We start from the raw sequence: 17,240 nt of genomic DNA, 5'->3' as shown, positions 1-17,240 counted from the left end.
GTAACCAAAATCATATATTTCAGCACTGCACCACGCTTATTGTTAAATATAAATGAGTCAATATTTTAAAATCCTTGTTTTATAAACATGTAAAATATTAATATGCCCCCCTGATAGCAACAAGTGCACCCTTGCCGGCACGAATGGGACAGACATCAGCTTCTAAGGAAGGCAATCTTTGGTTGATCTCCTCTAACCTAGGTCCAGCCTTTTCAAGAGCAAATTTTAAGGTTCTCGATTTCTCTAAGCTAAGCTTCAATGAATTTCTAGGAGCTATCAATTTATCAATACAAAAATTGTTCTTGCACTCGTTACCAGATGCAAATTGATCTATTTTAACCCTCGAAGAAAAATCTTAATCAAGGATTACTTGCAACTTCTTCTTCTTCTTCTTCTTCTTTTCTCTGTCATTGTGTTCTTCTCTTCTCTTTTTTTATGGTAATTTTTCAAAACCCAACTATTGTTTCTTTTTAAACAGGAGATGATATGGGTTTTATGGTAAACTTTTGTATTCTATTCTCATAAAAAAATTAAAAATATATTTTCATCCCAGCTGGACATCTAAGTTGGCATTTAAAACTCATTTGGACTATCACGTAGGACTACCGTTAGGGAGGTAATGGAGCTTAACGACAGAGTGACTACTTCATAACAAAACGACAACGTAGATAATTAAAATGTAACATTTCAAACATAAATGACAAAAATATAATCTAAAGTAAATAAAAGCGACTATTTTTATAGTTTACTTTTTATTTTATTTTTTTAATATGTTCAAATGTTACGAAATCCTATAAATTTCAATGTAACCTTCGGTTTTGAATTTTAATTATGCTCAAAAATTTCAATATGTTTATGTTTGGTTTAAACAAAATGGAAATCTTTATGTAATTGCCTCTTTTGTATTTAATTCTATATAAAATTGAAGAAAAAAATCGTGAAAATTATGTGGGTCCGTTGAGCTTATGTGGCAAATAACCAATAATGCCACTTGTCAATCAGAGAAGTGGTCTAAAATTGAAATTTTTCATGTTAAAAACTATGCTATAATATATATATATATTAGATACCTATATATAGAAGGACCTTCCTGGTTTGACACGTGCCCAATCATTCATGATTTTTTTATATTATGTTAAGAATAGTTAAATTATAGTTATGGTCTCTATTTTTAGGTTATAATTTTTCCTTTCTTTTTTTCTCATTTAATTAAAATGGTTAAATTTTAGTTTTGGTCTGTCTAATATGTTTAAATTTAATATTTGATCTTTATATTTTGATTTTAATATAAATCAATCCCTATATTTTATATTGTTATTAATTAGTCTAAATAGTTAATAATTATATATAAAAGAAGGTCTTTCTTCTTACATTCGGCGCATCAAACCATGTTCTCTTTTATTATTATTATTATTATTATTATTATTATTATTATTATTTACTAAAATGGTTAAATTTTAATTTGGTCTCTCTAATATATTTAAATTTGAAATTTATTCCATATACTTTAATTTTAATATCATTTGGTGTATATATTTTATAATATTATTAATTAATCCAAATAGTTAATATTATTAACTTTTGATTAAAACATTATATGGTAATATGTAATTTGAATATTATAATATTTTTAATATTATATTTTTATAAGATAATAGTCAAATTTCAATTTTGGCCTCTAGGGTATGCTGAAATTTGAGATTTAATGTATATACTTTAATTTTTGACATAATTTAATACATCTACTTTCATAATGTAATTAGCTAGTCCAAATAGTTTATATTGTTAACTATTTCAATCGAAATACTAACACCATTTGTTTTAAATAGTATAATTTTCAATAGGAAATTTTTTTCTATAATGATGATTCGGATGAGAGCTTTCAAGGAAAAATTCTAATAAGTATTTTCAACGTTATCTTTACATGACTGTCAAGTGGTTTTTTAATTTCAAAATGTTACATCGATAATTTAATAGAAGAATTTCAACAATGGTAACAATTAGACCTAAATATTTAAATTTGAAAAGTAGAGGACTATAAAAGTAGATAGACTAAATTTCAAATGTACGAAGTGTATAGAGAGTTAGAGCATATTTTAACCTTTAAATTTACTCGATAATTTAATATAAATAAATAATTAACGCAACACGAAGCGTGAGCTAACAACCATACTAGTTAAAGAATTATTTTCATGTACATTAATATATGTTTTAAACAAATTGTAAGTAATTGTCGAACTTCATTTTACATATACTTCTCTAATAATTATATATATTTATAATTTAAAAAATTAAATAAATCCCATGTTTTAAAATAAATCTCAATTTTATTACTTAAACTATTTATAATCATTTTAAAATAGATCTAAACTAGAGGTGTTCATAGGTCGGGTTAGGTCTATGCAACGTATCTAGACAAATTTTTTAAGTTCAGACCCGACCTAAAATATGAGTTTGCTTTTTTGTTCAAGCCCGACTCAATTTAATAAAGGTAAACTCAAGCCCAACCTGCCCCAGAACCCTAAACCCCTTACATATTTGATTTTTTTTTAAATTAGCTTTTATTTAAAAATATTTTTAAAAAATATAATACATTAAATGCACTAAAAAAAGTTAAAATAAAAGTTTTCTAACAAATTAAAAATACATTAAAACATATTTACATTAAAAAACACTACCATAAATATAATAAATGTTTTATTGTATTAAATATAAGTTTTAAATTATATATTTTGGGTTGGGTTATTTAGTTGGATATTTTTTAGGCTCTACGTAACTGATTTAATTATTATTAAATTAGTGATATAATATAAATATAATATATATGTATAATTATTATTTAACTTATATAATTAATATAAATTTTCATAACCTAATATATTTCAGGTGGAGTTGAGTTGAGATCAAAATAATCTTGTACAAGACTCGAATCATATAAAAAACGTACTTTAAATTTTACTTAAATCTACTTTTTAAACCTTATATCTTTATTCATATCTTTCCATATTTCGAACCAGCCTTGGGACTTGACCAGGTGTCCATGACCAGCTAAAATCCGAGCCGAAGCATTACCACTTAGGTCTAATTTTTGCTTTAGTTATTATTTGAGTTTGGCTATATAAATTAAGCCCTTTGGTCCTTGGGTTCCTCATACTGCTGCTGTGCCTTACTTCATCTCAGAAAACAAAGAAAAGAAAAGGGTTTTCCTCGATTTTCTACTTATCTTTTTCATTTTTTCTTCATTTTAATTTTGAATTTAGGGAAAAAATGGCCACTTTCATCGAATTTCCAATCTAATTTCCCATTAATATTTTTTATTTTAAATTCTCGTTTCTAAATTTATTTTTTTTTCAGTCATTTCAACCATGGCTTCCAATTCGAAGAAGCCCGCTACTGCTGGTAAGCATAATCTCAGATTCCTATTCTTTACCGGTATTTGGAATTTGTTTCTGAGATCTACCTGAGCTCCTTATTCTTAATTTCTCAATCGTCGCTTGAATGAATTCACTGTTTTAGGTTATTTGTGCTTATTCATTTTTTATTACTTAGTTTAGGTCTTGAATTGATCTGATTTTTGAGATCCTATGTTGGGTTATAGCAATTGTGTTAGGATTTGAGTAATTTCAATTTGGTTGGGGTTAATGTGGATGAATCCAGATATGGGCTTGGTTTTGAAGTTAGTGAATTGATAAATTGATTATTATTTATGTTTTTTCTCCTGTATTTGTTAGATGAGAAATCGGCTTTGGAAACGGAGAGCAAAAGTTCAAAGCCTGAAACATCCACCACCGAGAAGAAAACTTCAACACCTGAGCCTTCAACTGGGGGTTCACAGCCAGCACAAGCAGGGGCCTTCCCTCCCAACGCTATGCCTGGTCCTGGGTTTGTCCCACCCAATCCATTTGATTTCTCAGCCATGAGTGGCCTTCTTAATGTAAACTTCTTGCCTTTTTATTTTGATTATTGTTTGGAACATGTGAACTTACTGATTCGGTCATCTTTTGATTGTCATAGCTCATCTTTTGCTACCTGCAGTGTTCTCAAGGCGGGTTTTTACCTTAGCACTAGACAACAGAAGCGCCTTAGAAACTTCCAGGCGAGGCCTATTCAATTAGGCGCATGCCTGGTGTGTCTAGGCGTGCTTTATTTGTCAGGCCATAGGCATAAAAGAGCATGCTTTATTTTTCACTTTTTCCATTAGATATACCCTTATTAGTAAGAAATGGATAGTATCAAAATCTGTATTTTCCTATATTTGAGTATTCAATGGCAGACATAGACCATAAGTAAATCATGCATATCGACCAATAGAAAAAAATTGCATGTTTGTAGATAAACTGGATTGCATTTTAGAGTTTATTACATATCTTAAACTATATACATATATATGTATATATGTACACACATACAAGAACTCAGACATGTACATATTGTGGTTTAGTTGGCTAGGTTTTTTGTGCCTTGTGCCCTTGACAACACTGGTAGTAGAACATTTAAGGCTTATGGTTAGTCTCTTTAATTGACTATTTCAGCGGTGAATGAAATTGCTGAGAACTGACAGTCAAATTTATATCTTATGGAAGTTAACCATCTTGGTTTGTTAGGATCCAAGCATCAAGGAACTAGCTGAGCAGATAGCCAAAGATCCTTCATTTAATCAAATGGCAGAGCAGCTCACTAAAACGTTTCAAGGGGCAGCAGCTGAAGAGACCACACCGCAGTTTGATCCACAGCAGTATTATTCTACTATGCAACAGGTTATGCAGAATCCCCAGTTTATGACCATGGCTGAGCGCCTTGGTAATGCATTAATGCAGGTATATGTGGGCCCAGTAGCTAATTTCAGTGGATTCATGATTCCTGTGGTCCTATTTTCTTATATTACATTACATGCATCACTTCTGGTAGATGAAATTTTAGTTTTGTCTTTCTTCAGGATCCAGCTATGTCTACCATGCTTGACAGTTTGGCTAATCCTCAACAAAAGGACCAGATTGAGGAAAGGATGGCACGTATTAAAGAAGATCCATCTTTGAAGCCTATTTTGGAAGAAATAGAAAGTGGTGGTCCCGCAGCAATGATGAGGTCAGTGATAAAAGCTTGTTGGGGCATAACATTTTCTTCTTTAGATTTTACATTCTATTATTTCTTCAGTAAATTAATCAAGAAAGGTTTTATCGTCCAGGTATTGGAATGATAAAGACGTCCTGCAGAAGTTGGGTGAAGCAATGGGTCTTGCAGTTACAGGAGATGCAGCCACTTCTGCTGGTAATTCTGCGGCAGATGAAGAGGATGAAGCAGGAAATGAGGATGAGTCAATTGTACATCATTGTGCTAGTGTTGGTGATGTTGAGGTATGGCAGAATGAATGTTTCGTACATGTGTTCTTCCCCTTTGACAGATAATCTTGAATGTTTTCATGGTTTTAGGGTCTGAAAACTGCACTATCCTCTGGTGCTGACAAGGATGAAGAAGATTCAGAGGGAAGGACAGCATTACATTTTGCATGTGGGTATGGCGAGGTAATAAACAATTTTAAATCTGAATCAGTCCTCTCTCTTTCTCTCTATGCAGTTGCATTATCTGACAAATGAATTAGTTTCATCTTACAAGGACAAAGTTGGTGTGGAAAGTCATTTAGTTTTAATCTATAACTGTCTACAAATATCCAACACCACCACAGTTGTTAATGCACTAAGGGCCTCTTAATAGCCTGGTTGAGTGTAAGATTTAGGACGCACAAATATTGAACCTGATAACAGACTGCCATAGCAGTTTGGGATGTAGTATTACTTGTATTAAAACATCCTTTTGTTTGTAGTGTCTCATCTTGGGATCTTTGCGACAGGGAAAACATTTCTATTGCTAGTACATATCCAGACACAAAAAAATCAGGCTTTGTTATTATTATCTGATCTTAGCGTATCATGTAATCTGTTGGCTACTAAGCAATGCTTGTTTCTTGTTTTAACAGTACTTATTGCCATGTAGTGGGCGTGTTTATTACATTTCCTTTAATAAATGATAGGTTTATTTCTTCTGAGAGACATTGGTTCTACCAAATCAGGACAATGAAGTGAATAACAGAACAAGAAAAAAAAAGATATAATCTAGCAGTTCACATGAGTTTGTCTGAGATTAAATTATTGGTTTCTTCGGCAAGCTTTAGGTTACGATTTTTGGTTTTATTTCAGGTGAAATGCACTCAAATCCTTCTTGAAGCTGGGGCAAAAGTGGATGCTCTGGACAAGAATAAGAACACTGCCCTCCATTATGCAGCTGGCTATGGAAGGAAAGACTGTGTGGCCCTTCTACTCGAGAATGGTGCTGCTGTGTAAGTAACGAAGTGTCTTGGTTTAACATCGATACCAACCTGACCTCTTATGAGTTCATAACTATATTTTCTTTCATATTGACTGCAGCACTCTCCAAAACATGGACGGCAAGACTCCCATCGAAGTTGCCAAGCTCAACAACCAGCACGAGGTACTAAAATTACTGGAGAAGGATGCGTTCCTTTGAAGCGTGAAGTGGTGGGGATGCGAATGGTATGTGTATGTTTGGGTCTTAGCATGTTTGTTATAGGCATCTGATTTTATTACCCAGCTATTGGACAAATTTGGTTGTAATCATGGCTGAACGGCATGATATGCTGTCTTTGCTTTTGCCTGGTTGCCTACGTTTTGCAAATTTTATTTAGTGGGTTTTTTTAAGAAAAAGAATCATTTCCTGAAATAGTTTCTGCATGGGAAATAATGGGAGTATGTGGACCAGAGAAATTTTATTTAAGAATTCTTTTTGAGTCCTGTAGGCGTTCAGTTGATTTGATTTTACTTCTCACAATTCCAAAATCCAATTTGATTTTAACTTTTCAAATCCGAAACAATTTAAATTGATGATTTTACTCCCAATTAACACCTCTGATTTATGTTTTTCAAAAACAAATTTGTGATGACCTTTGAAATTTGCATCAATATTTGTGCAATCCAAACACACTGGTGGGAGATTTCCTACAATATAAAACTTCATTTAGCAGTTTGCAATTCCTTTTTTCTTTATTTAATAGATAATTAAAAACATGTAAACACTTTTTAAGTGAAAGTTAAAAAAAATTTCCCTTGAAATATGTATAGTGAAGTTTATATTTGACACTAAATCATTTTAAATTATTATAAAATAAAAATATAATTACACTATTCTTTTTATGAATGCATAAAGTGATGCTTCAAAATTATTTAAATAAATCATACATTATTTTATCGTCAATAAAGTTTTCATTGTAAGTTATTAAATGTGTTTACAAAATTAAGTTTTTGAAAGTATCAATTTTAACACTTCGGTTAATTTATTTTTAATTTTTACTTAAAATAATAAATAAATTTATAAGTGATATAATTAGTTAATTTATTAAAATATTTAAACAAAATTTTAAATTGAAAAATATTATAATTTTAAATATTATTAAAATATATAAAACAATATAACAATACATCTTTAATTTTTTTAGGTATAATAATAAATCTTTATGGTAGTGTCTTAACAGTCATTTTCACTTCACCACGACTCTTGCGTTTACTTTTATCATTAATTTTAATTCTATCGTTACAATAATTAATCTCATTGTTATCTCTATTTTTAATCTTGCTGAGCTAATTTTATCGTCTATTCAAATGGAGCCTTAATGCTTTCAAGAGATTTAAGTTTACATTGAGTTTGAATTTTAGGTTTATGAATTGTATTTAAATAAAATTATTGTATTTATTTATAAATTTCTATTTTTTATTTCACAAATGATTAAAATGCATCATATATGTTACCAAAAAATATTGCATAATTTATTCATTTATTTTTATTTTATATCAATACGTGGCAATTCTTATTAGAGGGAAATATTTTTCTAGCGGAAGTAACGTCTTACAAATTAAATTATATTAACGATTAAAAATAATATTTATCTATACAATAGTGATTTAAACTTTATACCTTCTATCTTTTAGGACTTACATTGATTACCTTGATAGCTTTAGTTTTATTGAAATGTTTTACCGGACTACCAAGATTTTAAGTAGATGGATTTCTCTATAGGTTTTATAAATCGAGTCAATTCAAGTGAATCAAATTAGCTCTATTTAATTAATTAATCTCCATGTAACGTTTTGTGCACAATGGTCATGGACTTTAATTTGCGACCCATGACATAAATACTAATATAAGAGAGTGAGTATAGTTTAGGTGGCAATTTTTTCAATTAAGGCTTTTTGAAAATATAAATAAAGGGACAATTTTAAAAGCTATAAAAAATACAAGGATTTTGAAACATATTTTAACCTAAAAATTAACATGAAAACGATGATGATAGAGTTGTTCATAGGTCAGGTCGGGTCCTAACAAAATTTTAAGTTTGGGCTCGATGCGGCCCGAAAAATGGGCCTAATTTTTTGCCAAAGCCTGGATAAAAATGTTACAACTCGTCATCAACCAAACCTGACCGCCCATATTATTTTTTTTAATTTTTATTTTTTTATATAAAAATTTAAAAAAATATATAATACATCAAATACACTAAATATATTAAAATAAATATTTCTTAACAAATAGAAAATAAATTAAAAAATATTTATACTTAAATAATACTAAATTAAGTGCAATTTAATAAGTAAATATCTTTAAAATAGTAACAACTGTCTTATTTTTTTACTCAATTAACTTTTCAAGCCTATATTTTTATTCAAAATCTCATTTTTCAGGCAGAGGTCGTTCAGGGTGATGATGATGACGGGGTATAAAATGTGGATACTAAAAAAAACCATACCAATGTTTCATGCTGTGGTCCTAGATCTTGATATATTCATTTGGCTGTTTCATTTGATACCTACTAAAAACAAAATACAATTTTGCTCTTATTTGGCCCCAAAGGAACATAACAAAATTTCAGATAGTGAAAGTGAAAGTGAAATTTATCTTCATCAAGTTTCAACAATATGGGGTTGTTTGCATTGCAGCCTCACAAAATCTTGATTTACTGATTTCTTGCTAAAGTGATGATAAAAAATCTTCTTCCCTCAAGAAAACGAGACAAATTTTGGATAAAATTGATGGGAATTTGACAAATTTTGATCCTTTTGTAATAAATAGCCAATATGTAAATATCTGAAGGCCAATGGAGCTTGGAAATTCGTCTATATGAAAACATTATCCTGCTATCATATGGAACAGAAACCAGAACCAGAAACTTAAGAACCGATGTTTCAGTGAAGGGATTAGAGCGGTGTATCCACTGCCATTAAAGTTGCTACAGGTTTGAACTCGTTTAAAAGTAGGTAAAATTCTATGTACAGTTTCTATTGGTAGCTGTTTAATTCTATGTACATAGGGGTGCTTTTCTAGCACTGAATTTTAGTATGGGAGACGTTTGACTGTTTAATTCTATGTACATAGGGATACTTTTCTAGCGCTGAATTTTTGTATGGGAGATGTTTGATATAATGTTTGCTTGGACATGGTGATCAATTTTTACTTGGTTAATATTTGCAGTCTTACCTACATTCATTGTAGAGAAGTTGGAAATGGAGAAAAGAATGGCCATGGAGCTGCCGGGGTCATCTGTATCGGGTGCTCGAAATGTTGGACAATCTAGTGAACAAGCTTTGGAAGGAGAGGCAGCCAATAGTTGTGAGATTGTAAGCTTTGACGATGAGTCCATTGAAAAGTTGAATGGGGCTACCACTGCAGGGAAAGATTCGAATGGACAGTCCCCAACCGAAGCTAGCATAGTTGAAAGGACTGCAGAATGGGGTATTGCAGTAGAATCAGACGTTGGAGAAGGTAGTTTCAGAGTGATTGGTAAAGTAAAGCCAACTGGAGAAGGAAATCAGAGCAAAAACTCGTTAGGCAAATTTTCAGTGGACTCGACAAGGACATCAGGGGAGTCGGATTATGGATTGGGTCGAGGGGCCTTTCCTAGGGTGTCACAGGAGCTGAAGGATGCTTTAGAAACCCTGCAGCAAACTTTTGCTGTATCTGATGCTACCAAACCAGACTGCCCTATAGTGTATGCTAGCAGCGGATTTTTCACCATGACTGGTTATTCATCAAAGGAGACCGTAGGACGAAACTGGTAAGTTCAAGCTTTTAAATATGTAGAGGGGCAGTAGGGAGCTGTTCTAAAGGAATTGCAATCATTCTGCAGCTCAAAATTATTGCAATTTTCCATTGCTTGTCATACACGATAGTATGGAGCTTTAAACTTGTGTCTGAATTCAATCGGTAAAATACCCCATTCCCATTTGAATGGACAATTCTTTCCTTCATTGTGCTATTTGTACCTTGCAAACACCCATTCCTAGAGCAGGACCAATGAGACATTATGGTTTTCAACTGCAATAACTCTCTTGACATCCTATATATTGTATCGTAATCAATATATCCCCATATATATTGTTCTACTGTTTAATAAAGCTGTTTCTTTCCGATTACTACGAATTTGAGTGTTTGAGGATGTCATGCAGCCGGTTTCTACAAGGACCAGAAACAGACAGGAAAGAGGTTGCCAAGATTAGAGATGCAGTTAAAAATGGAAGAAGCTATTGTGGTAGGCTACTCAACTACAAGAAGGATGGAACTCCTTTCTGGAATCTTCTCACTCTCAATCCCATTAAAGATGATCAAGGGAAAACCATCAAATTCATTGGGTTGGTTTCCCTTTGCTTCTTTGTCTTTCATAATTAATTCATGCAATATTCAGAAAATGTATGCATAGCTATTCAATATTACTGTGTTGTGCAGAATGCAGGTGGAGGTCAGCAAATACACTGAAGGTGTCAATGAAAAGGCGCTGCGGCCTAATGGACTGCCCCAATCTTTAATTCGTTATGATGGTAAATTATTTGTAGTATTTTAAAGCATGTGTTCAATTCTAGTATGTAATATATCCTACATTTTCAAACAGCTCGTCAGAAGGAAAAGGCTTTAGATTCCATCACAGAGGTGGTTCATACTTTGAAACATCCTCAATCTCACATTCGAACAATAAGTAACGATGCCATTAGCAAGATTGAAGATCAGCATAAATTCAACCTTGATTTTCTTCTGCCTCAATCTGCCGAAACCAAAAACATTAGGACCCCTGGAAGATACACTCCCCAATCAGACATCAGCAGTACTACTACCCCAATGCACGAAACTAGCAAGAAAACTAGAAAATCAGAACGCTTTTCATTGATGGGGTGAGTCCTTTTGGTTAAGTTTTCATTAATTTGCTACTCAAAACACATTTAACAATAAGCTCAATTTCGACTGCAAAATGAGAGCATTTTGTTCCTTATCTGAAACATGATATCTTCCCCCCAGCTTTAAAGGCAGGCCTTTCAGCTTTGCAGCCAAGCATGAAAAACAACCACTTGTTGAACTGGAGGAGTTAATGACCAAAGACATTGAACGCATTGACAGTTTGGAACATGGTGAAAGGGAAACGGACATACGCCAAGGGATGGATCTAGCAACCACATTGGAACGTATTGAAAAGAATTTTGTGATCACAGATCCTAGACTCCCTGATAATCCGATTGTAAGGAAGAGCTTTCAAGTATTGTTCTTCTCACACAAAACATAAACTTTTTACACTAATAGAAAGTTCAGATTACAGCTTTCTTTTCCTTGAAAAGTGTACCCGTCTATGCTTTATTTGATACTTTACAAAGTTTTGCCAAATCATCCAAGTGCTTGCCAGAGAATGTATCTGAAAATTCACTGTAACGTTCAAATGTATGCAGATATTTGCATCTGATAGCTTTCTTGAATTGACTGAATATACAAGGGAGGAAATCTTGGGAAGGAACTGTAGGTATGTAAATTTTACTTCATATTTCAAAGTTATGGCTGCTATTCTGCAGTGTGGGTTATTTTCGCTATCAATATTCGTCATTAATATTCATCACAATTGACCATCAACCAATCATGGTATCTGTTACATTATAACACTGTTAAAAATGCATCTGCTGCTTCTATTTATGATTTCAATATCTAACTACTTCAATCAACTTTCTATGAGGTTTTCCAGATGATCATATACAACCAGCATAACTTTTTTTTTTTTTTGGACAGGTTTCTTCAAGGACCAGAAACTGATCAAGAAACTGTGTCGAAGATACGAGAAGCAATTACTGAACAGAGGGAAATCACAGTTCAGTTGATCAACTACACAAGAAGTGGTTGGTATTATGAAATAAAAGACAAAAAGAAAGAATATGCATGCTGACAGAAACATTATTTTCACTGAATTGTTACAAAATTATGAATTTCAGGCAAGAAATTCTGGAATTTATTTCACTTGCAACCTATGCGAGACCAAAAGGTACTTTAGAATTAACATTTTCATGAGATTATCCTGCAGCACATACTCCTTTTGACTACCCTTTTTCATAAATTCCTTTACAGGGTGAGCTTCAATATTTCATTGGTGTCCAACTTGATGGAAGTGATCATATTGTGCCTCTAAGAAGTCGCCTCTCTGATAACACAGAGCAACAAAGTGCTAAGTTGGTTTGTAACCTTTCCCTATCTCAATTCTAGTGAATATCAATTCATTTGATGTGTTGACAGTAACATCTCTTTTTATATCAGATCAAAGCCACTGCAGAAAATGTGGATGAAGCTGTTCGAGAACTTCCTGATGCCAATTTGGTAAGGTATTCTTTCTTTCTCTTAGGATTATTGATACATAGCAATGCCTTAAATCACTGATATGAGATAATAAAGTTGTTCAAGGTTTCTTGAATGCCTAATAATTTTTGTATGCATCTTATGATTTAATTTAAGCTAGGATTTATACAATCACCTTTAAAAAGAACATTATATTAATATTGGAATTTCAGTATTTGCAACCTTTTCGCTTATCCAAAACTGCAGTCTTTTATGCCAAAAAAAAGCACTTGCCGTTGAATTTGAGAACACAATTAGATCAGGTTACAATGATATGGTCGACCAAAGGACTTGATTTTTCAACTCTCCATTGTCTATGATTGCCTTTTAGCTCATTGTTATAACTTATAACCAAAGTATCATAGTTTATTTCTAGAAACCAAGGGATCTTAGTTGATCTGAACTTTATATTGTTCAGAGACCAGAAGATTTGTGGGCAGTCCATTCTCAGCCTGTCTTCCCACGGCCTCACAGAAGAGATACTTCTTCTTGGCTAGCAATTCAGAAGGTAACGTTTTCCAACCTGAGATTTATGTAGCGTATTTAGAATGGATGCATCCCAATGCCTCTCCCCCTCCTTTTCTAACTTGATCTTTTGGGGGCTTTTCTTAGATCACTTCTCGTGGTGAAAAAATTGGTTTGCATCATTTTAAGCCCATAAAACCCTTGGGCCGAGGTGATACCGGCAGGTATATTGCTATCCGAACTCTTTCCTTTTTTTTAAGTATCTATTGTATTTGATACATATTTGGACATGATTATAAGATACTTAAACATATATAAAAAAATTGAAAACATCCGAATCCAACAGTCATCTCTAAATCCGAGTAATATAGTCCGTCAATAAAACGAACTCATGCTTCCATGCCACTGTTTATTTTTTACTGTCTCACTTTTCACAAATGGTTTGCAGGTGCCAAGTTATTGCTTCTGTAATATTTTTGACCAATTAAAATCATTATGATATTATGAATTATTGGCTCCTTTTGATATCTAAATCATTTGGTGTTTCTTGCAGCGTTCATCTGGTGGAACTGAAAGGTACAGGAGAGTTATTTGCTATGAAGGCAATGGATAAGTCAGTAATGTTGAATCGTAACAAGGTCTGCTAATTGCTTAAATAGTTTTAATCAAAATGCAGGAGTTTACTTTTATGTGATTTCATTTGACCTACGAATTGCTATATACCTGCCTTAACTAACTCACTCTTCTCTTCTATTTACATTATGGATTACCGGATTATGTATATGAATTATAAGCTATGTCAGTCAGACTGAGTGTCAGGGTAAAATGTATGTTCAATTTTTCTAAATGTTCCCATGTATTTGGAGGGTTTAAATCTCCATAATCATATTTGAAAGGTCGATTATAAGCATTTGAATTTGTGATAGATATGCATTCCGATACTTCGAGTAGACATTTTGAGTCGGTGCCTTGACTTATTTCCCTTTACAGGTCCATCGAGCATGCGTTGAAAGGGAAATCATCTCGCTTCTTGATCATCCATTCCTTCCCTCACTATACTCTTCATTTCAGGTTTTTCTCATTTTCACCCTTTGTTCCTCCAATAACTTAATACAATGCTTTTACTAAAAAAAAAAACATTTATGAAATGCTTAAGTGAATACATAGGAGTCAGCTTATCTAGAATTGATTGATCAGTAGCTGCTATTATATTAAAGTAGCCATCTATAAGTTCATAGTCATAATTATATGTTCCTATTAACCATTTTATAATTGCTAATAATGGTATTTAACATGCTAACTGCTACGTTGATGCTAGAATCAAATCTTTCTTTCTAGTTTGGAACCTTGAATTATTGCTCAAAACAAATTGAAGTGCGTACTAATGTCTTCTTATCTCCTCAGATTCCCACACATGTTTGTTTGATAACAGACTTTTGCCCTGGTGGAGAGTTGTTTAACCTGCTCGATAAGCAACCTCTGAAATTTTTCAAGGAAGAATCTGCAAGGTAATGATCGCAACATAAACATAAAAATTTCCCTAACCATCACAACTTAAAAAGTGAGTATTTGGATAGCTTGGCTATAATATTTGATCACTTCACACTATAATTAGTTTGGGTCAGGAAATTTGATTTCACCGCCGGGTTCTTTTCTGACGATGGATTGATTCCTAGCAGTTTTCCTAGTGAATGTTCCTTTTCAAGTTTTAAATCTGAATTACTAAATGTCTAAATTATTATGGATATCTGAACAGATATTTCTTGTGCCTGCTATTCTTACCACTATGTCATTTGTTTCCAGGTTCTATGCAGCTGAGGTTGTCATTGTTTTAGAATATCTTCATTGTCTAGGTATCTTAATAAACTGAAAACAGATATATTTCCCTTTATTAAAACTTTTTTTCTCCTTCCATCTTTATGAACTCAAGTTGCAAGAATATGCTTTCATCTTTTTATGGTTTATAACAGGAATAATATATAGAGACCTGAAGCCAGAAAATATTTTACTTCAGAAGGATGGCCACATTGTATTAACAGACTTTGATTTATCTTTTATGACATCTAGTAAATCCCAAGTATGTCAAAATACAATTTTTTGATGTTTTACTTGATATTTGAGAAGACTGTTGATAAATAATGATAATTTTTTTCTTGAGATAAAAGTTTAAAATGATTTACAGGTTTTAAAGTATCCCGTGCCTAAGAGAAGAAGATCCAGGAGTCAACCACTTCCAACATTTATTGCAGAGCCATCTACACAGTCGAATTCATTTGTTGGAACTGAAGAATACATTGCTCCAGTATAATGACTCTATTCAATCCATGCCTAATGTTCATCAGTTCAATTGCATTCATTACAGATGCAACAAAGTAACATGTTTCCTTTACTGTAATCTGTTTGGATACCTATGTTTCAGGAAATTATTACTGGTGCGGGACACAGTAGTAGCATTGATTGGTGGGCTCTTGGTAAGTAGATGGTGATACTGTGTAGTTTTTTTCTTTGGTTCTATAGCATTGTTTATATTCTGTTAAGATGAGTTGAGATGACATACCTGGATTTATATTTGGAATTTAGGTATTTTGCTGTATGAGATGCTCTATGGCCGAACGCCTTTCCGAGGTAAAAACAGGCAGAAGACTTTCTCCAACATCTTGAACAAAGAACTCACCTTCCCAAGTAGCATTCCAGTACGTTTCTAATCCATCAATGACAAATAATTTACAACAGAAGATGACATAACTTCCACCATCTTTCCAAACATGACATGATAGAATTGCTCAGCATAATGATAGCGGAACTTATAATCCTTAGGGATTTTTAAACTACAATCAAGATGGTCTACTTCATGCAAATTTTAACTATTTAGATTCTCCATATGTTTTTATTGTTTTCTAGATCATCAGATGAAGTACAAGAACCAGCTTGTGTAATGTGATCATTTACCTCTGCTGCTGAAATGAAATGCAGGTTAGTCTTGCAGCTAGGCAGTTGATTAATGCATTGTTGAACCGAGACCCCTCCAGCCGTTTAGGGTCAAGAGCTGGTGCTGCTGAAATTAAACAACACCCTTTCTTCCACGGCATTAATTGGTCTCTTATACGCTGCACGGTAATAAAACTTCTACATTAGAGAACTGAAACCAAATCCAAATGGTCAGAAGTTGTTTTTAACTCTTTGGAAGCTACTTTGTCGCTGCTTCTTCTGATACATTGTAGTGGTTGCTGTTTTACTTGCAGAGCCCACCACCATTGGAGGTACCTCTTCAATTAATCAAGAAAGATACTACAAACACCAAAGATGTGAAGTGGGAAGATGATGGAATGCTTGTTAACTCTAATGACATGGATGTTTTCTAAAGGTTCATTAAAGAGTCTCTAAGCTCTAAAAACCATCAACATGCATTGTCATGCGTATTATGTAGCAATCTTCACAGTAGATTAACCTTGCCTGCAATATTTTCGGAAAGAATGATCCATAGATTCTACTCTTCTTACTCGTGTTCATTGACTAAACAGGTATAAGCTCTTACAATGGGGCATTGCACTACATCAGCAAACAAGATGCTTCCCAAGTGCCCAAGTGCTATTCAAGATGAAGCTAGGTAGGTAGCAGTACACTTGCTGATTACTAAAGATCGATAAATAGTCCCTATTAACATATAGACTGTTCCGGCTTGGAGACAAAAGTGATAGGTTGATCGATGCCATATCTTGAAGTCAGTTTACTTGGAGCCTCATGGCAAAACACTTCATATTGAAGCTTTCAGCATGAGTTTGACTTGGAACCAGAAGTTGTATACTGAATAAATAAAGTTTGACTAGACACCAGAGGATGTATACTGAATAAATGAAGTGCTGTGGAATTTCGCTTAATGAAAAAGAAATTGTTCATATGAGTTGCAATCAACCCCTTTTTCACTCTCTTTTACCCAAATCTTATACTCTTCACCAAAAAACGATGCATTAGCTTCCTATCTGATCATATTCAAGACCCGTACAGTTAAACATGAGAATCGATTAAAGAAAACAACATTAAACCATCTGCTAATAGCTAATTAACCATGAATCCTC

The 17,240-nt window shown here is 32.9% G+C and overlaps 2 protein-coding genes across 9 annotated transcripts; both read left to right on the top strand.

Annotated features, from left to right (window-relative positions):
- Positions 1–3,057: 3,057 nt before the first annotated feature.
- On the top strand, positions 3,058–6,806 carry LOC105783166 (ankyrin repeat domain-containing protein 2A). Of its 2 annotated transcripts, none has more exons than XM_012608448.2 (9): positions 3,058–3,079; positions 3,355–3,399; positions 3,732–3,934; positions 4,605–4,817; positions 4,937–5,085; positions 5,186–5,354; positions 5,430–5,522; positions 6,195–6,334; positions 6,423–6,806. In XM_012608448.2, exons 2-9 carry the CDS (start codon positions 3,366–3,368, stop codon positions 6,520–6,522), a joined length of 1,101 nt encoding a protein of 366 aa, XP_012463902.1. In that variant the 5' UTR covers positions 3,058–3,079; positions 3,355–3,365; the 3' UTR covers positions 6,523–6,806. The 2 variants fall into 2 exon arrangements, with proteins under 2 accessions (XP_012463902.1, XP_012463900.1); XM_012608446.2 differs by lacking the exon at positions 3,058–3,079 and adding an exon at positions 3,080–3,200.
- A 2,205-nt stretch (positions 6,807–9,011) lies between these two features.
- On the top strand, positions 9,012–17,060 carry LOC105782241 (phototropin-2). Of its 7 annotated transcripts, XR_001129758.2 has the most exons (25): positions 9,017–9,298; positions 9,535–10,117; positions 10,509–10,691; positions 10,786–10,877; positions 10,949–11,225; positions 11,350–11,584; positions 11,772–11,842; positions 12,103–12,209; positions 12,303–12,352; positions 12,436–12,540; positions 12,622–12,681; positions 13,118–13,207; positions 13,312–13,388; positions 13,718–13,802; positions 14,155–14,235; positions 14,569–14,672; positions 14,968–15,017; positions 15,135–15,241; positions 15,347–15,466; positions 15,584–15,635; positions 15,745–15,857; positions 16,138–16,278; positions 16,407–16,528; positions 16,686–16,771; positions 16,850–17,060. XR_001129758.2 is itself a non-coding variant. In XM_052626259.1 (24 exons), the coding sequence occupies exons 2-23, from the start codon at positions 9,567–9,569 to the stop codon at positions 16,524–16,526; spliced, it is 2,871 nt and encodes a 956-aa protein (XP_052482219.1). In that variant the 5' UTR covers positions 9,016–9,298; positions 9,556–9,566; the 3' UTR covers positions 16,527–16,528; positions 16,686–17,060. The 7 variants fall into 7 exon arrangements, 6 of the variants coding, with proteins under 6 accessions (XP_052482220.1, XP_052482219.1, XP_012462301.1 ...); XM_052626259.1 differs by having other exon boundaries at positions 9,016–9,298; positions 9,556–10,117; positions 16,686–17,060; XM_012606847.2 differs by having other exon boundaries at positions 16,686–17,060.
- Positions 17,061–17,240: the final 180 nt, after the last annotated feature.

The sequence above is a fragment of the Gossypium raimondii genome, chromosome 13, assembly GCF_025698545.1.
Source record: "Gossypium raimondii isolate GPD5lz chromosome 13, ASM2569854v1, whole genome shotgun sequence".
Taxonomy (NCBI): Eukaryota; Viridiplantae; Streptophyta; class Magnoliopsida; order Malvales; family Malvaceae; genus Gossypium; species Gossypium raimondii.
The sequence above is the reverse complement of the archived record's forward strand: the minus strand, read 5'-3'. Positions and strand labels throughout refer to the sequence as shown.

Bases quoted from the DNA above. Each gene is read 5' to 3' on its own strand.
- LOC105783166 (XM_012608448.2), top strand. From the start codon at position 3,366: ATGGCTTCCAATTCGAAGAAGCCCGCTACTGCTG. The intron at 3,400-3,731 runs GTAAGCATAATC...TGTATTTGTTAG, and splicing joins GAAGAAGCCCGCTACTGCTG to ATGAGAAATCGGCTTTGGAA. The intron at 5,355-5,429 runs GTATGGCAGAAT...TCATGGTTTTAG, and splicing joins CTAGTGTTGGTGATGTTGAG to GGTCTGAAAACTGCACTATC.
- LOC105782241 (XM_052626259.1), top strand. From the start codon at position 9,567: ATGGAGAAAAGAATGGCCATGGAGCTGCCGGGGTCATCTGTATCGGGT. The intron at 10,692-10,785 runs GTTGGTTTCCCT...TGTGTTGTGCAG, and splicing joins AAAACCATCAAATTCATTGG to AATGCAGGTGGAGGTCAGCA. The intron at 10,878-10,948 runs GTAAATTATTTG...ATTTTCAAACAG, and splicing joins ATCTTTAATTCGTTATGATG to CTCGTCAGAAGGAAAAGGCT.